We start from the raw sequence: 8411 nt of genomic DNA on the forward strand, positions 1-8411 counted from the left end.
AAAAAAAAAAAAAAGAAAGGAAAAAAATATATATATATATGTACCCTCACAGTGATGTGTCTATGACTGCGTCTAGCAAAGCTTAAGATGAAAGAATAGCAGTTAACATTGTTTATTAAGATTTATCAAATGTAACCCTTCAAAATATTTTATCAAATACTTATCAAATGTAATCCTTCAAAAATATTTTAAAAGATATACTAACAATCCGTTCCTGTAGTACAGTTTTACTTTCTGCTGCTAATGATTGTTCTTTTAGTATCATATTAAAAATCTGAGAAACACGAGTAGACACATTTTCTGGAATAGATGTGAGAGATCCAAGTGCTACTGTAGTAATGGTATCTAACGCAGAGACACTGGAAGACAGCAGATTACCTAGAACAAACAGAAAAAAACAGAAAGATATAAACTTTGACATAAATATATTTGATACACACATATATATATATTAAATACAGTTCAAACCATTTCAGAGAAGTTGGCAAAAGTATACCCTTGTAGAATTTGTAATAACGAGCTTAAAAGAACTGGCTCACTACATAAGCAAGGAAATATTTAAATATACATTACATATTTTCTATAGTGCTCTGTAAGCCCTTAACATATTTGTAAGTGTATCAGACCCATAACTATAATTCATAGTGCACAAAGAATTAGAATATTCTATAATTAATCTCTAACTAAAAATAATATACAGAATTATGGTAAGTTTACAGAAGAAAAGAAAAACTGGAAATCAATACCAAAATGTATTGATTGTGCTTGGCTTAATGAGACTAGAGTCTAGATGATTTTTAAAATTTTTATATTTCTAGATGTCCAAATTTTCCATAATGAAGATAGTATTTCACACTAAATAAACATACTTTTTTCTAAAGGGAGATAATAGAATAGTTAAGAACAATGAGACACAAACATATTCTGACAATATAGCAAACCATCAAGATATACATGCCCCCCCCAATAAAAAGTTGCAGAATGTTTATGCACAGAAAATTTCTAGAAAAAGGCCCAAGAAATTTAACAATAACATCTATGGTGAATGACCCAGGGACAGGAGCCAGAGTCAGGGAAAAAGAGGACTTCTACTTCTAACGTTTATATACTTAGTTACTTAATAAATGTAACAATTTATAGAAAACAGAAGGGAGGGTGGGGAGGGAAAAAGATTTGTTTTAATTCAGAGACAGTAAAGCATTAATCTGCAGCCTGAACAAATAGTTTGTGCATGGTAGAGAGTATTGGTGACACTGTCGTCTATGTTTCACAAAATTAAATTATCAGTTTTGAAATCAACATCACACTTAACACATCAAGACTAGAACAGAACAGCCTGAACTTACCAAATAAGGTCTTATGTACTTCTAGCATGGCCTTTTGTTTTGAGCTGCCATCCTTAATTAATTCCTCCATATTATTAAACAGACTATTCAGGTTTTTGCCAAAAATATCCTGAGCTTCTGCATTGTGTTGGTCAACTGCCTTCTTACGATCCAGTTTGGAATGGAGATCAGATACATCTTTTGTAGTTTCTTCAACTGTGTTAAGCAGCTGTATTTTAAAAAATAAGTGTTAGACAAAATGGATATGACGAAAGGAATCTAATGAAAGTATCTACATAAGGATTTATCTTGATAAGAACTAGTAAATTTTCCAGCCTGACCAACATGGTGAAATCCCGTCTCTACTAGAAATACAAAAATTAGCCAGGCGTGGTGGTACACACTTGCAGTTCCAGCTACTCAGGAGGCTGAGGCAGAAGAATTGCTTGAACCTGGGAGGTGGAGGTTGCAGTGAGCCAAGATTGTGCCACTGTCACTCCAGGCTGGGCGACAGACAGAGAGACTCTGTCTCAAAAAAAAAAAAAAAAAACTAGTAAATTTTAGACATTGTATCAGAAGAAATGCTTTAACTTATGCTAATTTATCCAGATGCCCAGTAATTTTTATTTCCCTTCCTGTAGCCATCTACGCAAGCAAGGAAAACTGATTTTGTCAGTTATTGCAATAATCATGCCTCCTCAGAAATTTTTTCCCTTCTATGTTCTACTGTTTCCTCAAAAGTACACCTAATGGCTGGGGGTGGTGGCTCACACCTGTAATCCCAACATTTTGGGAGGCCTAGGCAGGCAGATCACCTGAGGTCAGGAGTTTGAGACCAGCCTGGCCAACATGGTGAAACCCCGTCTCTAATAAAATTCAAAATTAGCTGGCTGTGGTGGCAGGCACTTGTAATCCCAGCTACTTGGGAGGCTGAGGCAGGAGAATCGCTTGAACCTGGGAGGCAAAGGTTACAGTGAGCTGAGATGATGTCACTGCACTCCAGCCTGGGCGACAAAGCAAGAGTCTGTCTCAAAAAAAAAAAGTACAACTAATAAAAAATTAAATACCTTCAACATCTTTCATCATTAGAACATACTAAATTCTTTTTTTTTTTCTTTTTGAGACAGAGTCTTGCTCTGTTACCCAGGCTGGAGTGCAGTGGCATGATCTCGGCTCACTGCAACCTCTGCCTCCTGGGTTCAAGCGATTCTCTTGCCTCAGCCTCCTGAGTAGATGGGATTATAGGCATGTGCCACCATGCCTGGCTAATTTTTGTATTTTTTTTAGTAGAGATGGGGTTTTACCATGTTGGTCAGGCTGGTCTCGAACTCCTAACCTCGAGCAATCCACCCACCTCAGCCTCCCAAAGTGCTGGGATTATAGGCGTGAGACATTGTGCCCGGCCAGAACATACTCAATTCTTAATGACTAATTAGGTTCAATCATCCCCACAAAGAAAAAGCATCACAACATCACATTCTAAATGTCTACAAAATATATTATAAAGTTATGTTCTATTTTCTTTTTTTTTTTTTTGAGACAGAGTTTTGCTCTTGTTGCCCAGGCTGGAGTGCAATGGCGCGATCACGCCCAGCTAATTTTGTATTTTTAGTAGAGACAGGTTTCTCCATGTTGGTCAGGCTGGTCTCGAACACCTGACCTCAGGTCACCCGCCCGCCCTGGCCTCCCAAAGTCCTGGGATTACAGGCGTGAGCCACCACGCCTGGCGAAGTTATGTTCTATTTTCCAAACTCCAGGAGCAGGAGTAGTTTTTTCATAAGTCAATATCTCCACTAAGAAAAATATGGATGAAATAGTAAAATAATGTTTTTTAAATGGACAGAAATACCATTTTGGGTGAATAAACAGAATATCATAATTAATGCTTAAGCACAGACATTATTTCTACCCATTCTCTATTTAATATGAGTATAAATCAATACAAGGGACAAACCTTGCTGGCAGCATCATGAAGTTTCTCCTCAGTACTTTCCAAAGCTGATGTGATATATTCTTCTTTAACAAGTTGTAATTTAGTTTCTTGCAAATGTTTCTGAGTGGTTTCAAGTTCTTGTGTTTTATTTTGCAGGTCAGATTTACACTGGTCAAGTTCATTTTTATTATCCATAAACAACTCTGTAACCTAAATATAACGTAGAATTTAAAAAATGCTGATCTGGTTGGTAGGATATCTGGCTAGTTCATAAGATTAGAAAAATGAAACAAATTATTTCCATGCAAAAGCTGTAACAAATTACCCAGTAGATTAACACAAATATGTCATCCGGTTTCTTTCTGCAATCTTACTCAACTCTTTGAGATTAAATAATAGGTTTGGGGTAGTACTATTAATTCTTCAGGTTCCTTCAACATTGCCATTGAATTTGAATAAAACAGTGTTAATGTGGCCCGGCAAGGTGATTCACGCCTGTAATTCCAGCACTTTGGGAGGCCAAGGCAGGAGGATCACTTGAGCCCCAGAGTTTGAGACCAGCCTAGGCAACATAGCAAGACTCCATCTCTACAAAAAAATAAAATAATTAGCCAGGTATGGTGGTGCATGCCTGAAGTCCAGCTGCTCAGGAGGCTGAGGCAGGAGAGTTGCTTGAGACCAGAAGTTTGAGGCTGCAGTAAGATATGATTACGCCACTGCACTGTAGCCTGGGCATCAGAGCAAGACCCTGTCTCTAAAAAATAATTTAAAATGGCCAGGCATGGTGGCTCACGCCTGTAATCCCAGCACTTTGGAAGGCCGAGGCAGGTGGATCACGAGGTCAGGAGATACAGACCATCCTGGCTAACACGGTGAAACCCTGTCTCTACTAAAAATACAAAAAATTAGCCGGGCGCGGTGGCGGGTGCCTGTAGTCCCAGCTAGTCGGGAGGCTGTGGCAGGAGAATGGTGTGAACCCGGGAGGCGGAGCTTGCAGTGAGCCGAGATCACGCCACACTCCAGCCTGGGTGACACAGTGAGACTCTGTCTCAAAAATAATAATAATTATTATTATTAATAAATAAAGGTATTAATATGAGAGTGGCCTGAAAGGTCAGGCCTCTTGCCTACCCTAGTTATATTACTTTTCTTTAATATCCAGTCTCTCCCAATATCTGTGTTCCTTCATCTGATAAACATGTTAACAAAAATGCTTCAGCATTCACTATTTTGTAGTTTTAATAACAAAATCAAACAATTCAGTTAATTTTTTGTAATGTTTCATTAATATAAGCTGTCAGCTTTTTTTATGTGATTGATGATAGTAAAAAATCATGATATAACTTACTTTCAGTATAAGGGTCAGCAAAATAAAATCTTTTTTTTTTTTTTTAAATAAAATCTTAAAGAAGGAGCTGGGTGCAGTAGCTCATGCCTGTAATCCGAGCATTTTGGGAGGCCGAGATGGGTGGATCATGAGGTCAGGAGTTCAAGACCAGCCTGGCCACCATGGTGAAACCCTGTCTCTACTAAAAATACAAAAAAATTAGCCGGGCATGGTGGCACACGCCTGTAATCTCAGCTACTTGGGAGGCTGAGGCAGGAGAATCGCTTGACCCCAGGCAGCAGAGGTTACAGTGAGCTGAGATCACACCACTGCACTCCAGCCTGGGTGACAGAGCAAGACTCCATCTAAAAAATATATATATACATATATTGAAGGAAAAAATATTAGGTCTTTCACCTTCTAAAATTTTCTTTCAATATTTGCTTTTCACATAACAGTAAATATCATTTTAAATGCTTACCCTATTCAGCTCCTCCTCAACAGCACCAATTTTTTCAATCAATTCTACAATCTGTTCTTCTTGAACAGTTAATTTTCCACTCATGACTCTAAAATAAAGTTTAATATGAGTTTAACAGTTAATATTTTTTCTAACTCCTACAAAATGTATTCCAACACAATTGTGATAGCTACACAAACTCATTTCCAACATTTATCACCATGACTTGATACCCAAGTGTCACCTGATACCCAAGTGTCACTTGATACCTAAGTATCAATAAGCAATAAATACAAATTACAAAGAACAAATTATATTCCTTGTCTTTGTTTTATAAATGAAATATTTTTCCCTTGCCCTAAATTCTGAAACTAAGAATCCTACCTATGAGGGGAAAAGTATGTGTGTACCCAATTTGAGAAGCTAGAAAGCTAACAGAGGACTGACTATAACTCAAAGTAGAGAGAAAAGGGAATACAACCTAAGTGTCTATAATCAGGGATACAGAATATAAATATGCCCCACAGAATGTTGGAAAAATGTGGGACTAGGCCGGGCGCAGTGGCTCACGCCTGTAATCCCAGCACTTTGGATGGTCGAGGCGGGCGGATCACGAGGTCAGGAGATCAAGACCATCCTGGCTAACACGGTGAAACCCCGTCACTACTAAAAATACAAAAAATTAGCCAGGCGTGGTGGTGGGCGCTGTAGTCCAAGCTACTAGGAAGGCTGAGGCAGGAGAATGGCGTGAACCCAGGAGGCGGAGCTTACAGTGAGCCGAGATCGTGCCACTGTACTCCAGCCTGGGCAACAGTGAGACTTCGTCTCAAAAAAAAAAAAAGTAAGAAAAGAAAACGAAAAATGTGGGACTTGAAGGCATCAGGTATCTCAGAAGGAAGGGGTAAGATTAGGGGTTAAAAACTGAGACTTAAAGTATGTATACAGAGCAATCATACCCCCTGCTGCAGCAACATGCACACACACCAGCACAAACACCACCCTCACACCACCACATAACCCTCATGAGAACAAAGGATTACTCTCTAGAGCAGAGTTTCTCAGCCTCAGCACTAGTGGATCAAATAATTCTTCATTGTGGGGATGTCCTGTACATTTTAGGATGTTCAGTACCATCCAAGTCATGACAATAAAAAATGTCTCTGGACCCTGCCAAATGTCCTCTGGGGGACAAAATCACCCACCACCACCACTCCCCAAACACCACTTCCGCTGAGAGCCACTAGTCCTCAGGAATTGCAGCAGAATTTCCAGATTCACTTTCACTAGACACCATGGATTGCAGAAGGTTTAGGCACTAGAAATGAGCATTCAGGTGTAAATCTGCATACTAAAATGATGGGATCCTCAGCCTCCTATACCCATTCTAATCAAAAAATGTCAGCAGCTAGAAAAATCTCCAAGCAAACTGGGTAAGTTTTCTCAGGAAAGACTGAGGCCTTGTCCAAAAGAAAAAAAATCCAACAAAGAATGATATCTGATGGAAGCCCAGACTTAAGACTGAGATCACCACTTTTTCATCTGCAGTGAACTCACAGATCCATAATCCTCACCCATGTACAAAGCTTCTAATCCATCTTAATTGCCAGCCAAGTCATTAGACATTTGAAGAAAATAAATACAAATGACAGATATCACAACAGGGAAAAAAAAAATCCCAAAGGAAAGAAAAACAGAAAAGAAAACATTAATAACATTAATAATGTTCCTGAGATAAGGAACAGATCTGTAAAATAAGAGGATGTTATAGTTTTCAAAAGGAGGGACAAAGATGGCAGAAAAGAGTTTTTAGAAACTAAAAATTTGACAGCAAAAATGAAATTCAACAAAAATATTAGAAGATGAAGTCAAAGTCAAAAGAAGTCATAAAAAGTAAAATAGAACAATGCTTTTCTCAAGCACAAAGCTCACAGGTCTTCCAAACCCACTTTAATGGGTCTCTGATTTCTTGAGTATTAGTAAGTTTCAGAAGTGAATGCCTGTATTTGCTCATCTAATTCTTTGATAACAACCAACAATTTTATATTACACATTATGCTTAAATGACAAAGATTCTTCCGTGAATACAAATTCCCTTAACATATTAGCTAAAGATATTGTTGACTAAAGGAAAAGCTAGAAAAGAGCTGTAAGAGAAGAGTTAATTCTAATAGTCTTTTAATTAAATATATTAGCTTTTTATTAGAAATGGATCTTCTACGGCCGGGCGCGGTGGCTCACACCTGTAATCCCAGCACTTTGGGAGGCCGAGGCGGGAGGATCATGAGGTCAGCAAATCAAGACCATCCTGGCTAACACGGTGAAACCCCATCTCTACTAACAATACAAAAACAAAATTAGCAGGGCATGGTGGCAGGCGCCTGTAGTCCCAGCTACTCAGGAGGCTGAGGCGAGAGAATGGCATGAACCCGGGAGGCGGAGCTTGCAGTGAGCCAAGATCGCGCCACTGCACTCCAGCCTGGGTGACAGAGCGAGACTCCATCTCAAAAATAAAAAATAAAATAAAATAGAAATGGATCTTTTATGCAAAATGGGATTATTTGAAATGCTTTTCTTATAGTGAATGCCAAAGGGTAAGACAATATTGTTATTGTATGGATGACATGATTTTGATATGGTTTTAAAATGTCTATTAAGCTTGGCTTAAATAAAGCATTATCCTGTTTTAAATGTTGGCTGTAGTTTTTGTGATTCTTCTCTGACACTGTACTAATTCCAAAAGTTTTTTCAGACAAAACTATCTCAGATTATGCCTCATGTCTGTTAGAGAACAAACACTTAGGATTTTTACAAGGGTTTTTAGTTTTAGGTTTTACATTTAAGGTTTTAATCCATCTTGAGTTGATTTCTGTATACGGGCATTAAGGAAGGGGTTCAGTTTCAGTCTTCTGCATATGGCTAGCCAGTTATCCCAGCACCATTTATTGAACAGGCAGTTTTATCCCCATTGCATGTTCTGTCGAAGATCAGATGGCTGTAGGTGTGTGGCTTTATTTCTGGGCTCTCTATTCGGTTTCACTGGTCTATGTGTCTGTTTTTGTACCAGTACCATGATGTTGTGGTTACTGTAGCACTGTAGTAGTCAGGTAATGCGATGCCTCCAGCTTTGTTCTTTTTGCCTAGGATTGTTTTGGCTATTTGGGCTCTTTTACACTTCCATGTGAATTTTATAATAGTTTCTTCCAATTCTGTGAAGAATGTCATTGGTAGTTTGAGAGGAACAGCATTCAGTCTGTAAATTGCTTTTGATGGTATGGCCATTTTAACAATATTGATTCTTCTTATCCATGAGCATGGAATGTTTTTCCATTTGTTTGTGTCAACTCTGATTTCTTTCAGCAGTGTTTT

General features: G+C 38.4%; 1 protein-coding gene across 1 annotated transcript in view; it reads right to left on the reverse strand.

The window, feature by feature from the left end:
* KIF11 (kinesin family member 11) overlaps positions 1–8411 on the reverse strand; it is a 71204-nt gene that overhangs the window by 26316 nt on the left and 36477 nt on the right. Inside the window, exons 11-14 of the mRNA XM_011988485.1 lie at positions 5067–5154; positions 3280–3468; positions 1347–1554; positions 206–378 (exon numbers count right to left, since the gene is read on the reverse strand). Coding sequence (XP_011843875.1) covers positions 206–378; positions 1347–1554; positions 3280–3468; positions 5067–5154 — 658 coding nt within the window. The remainder of the gene's footprint in view (positions 1–205; positions 379–1346; positions 1555–3279; positions 3469–5066; positions 5155–8411) is intronic.

The sequence above is a fragment of the Mandrillus leucophaeus genome, unplaced genomic scaffold (genome assembly GCF_000951045.1).
Source record: "Mandrillus leucophaeus isolate KB7577 unplaced genomic scaffold, Mleu.le_1.0 Scaffold331, whole genome shotgun sequence".
In the NCBI taxonomy this organism is placed as follows: Eukaryota; Metazoa; Chordata; class Mammalia; order Primates; family Cercopithecidae; genus Mandrillus; species Mandrillus leucophaeus.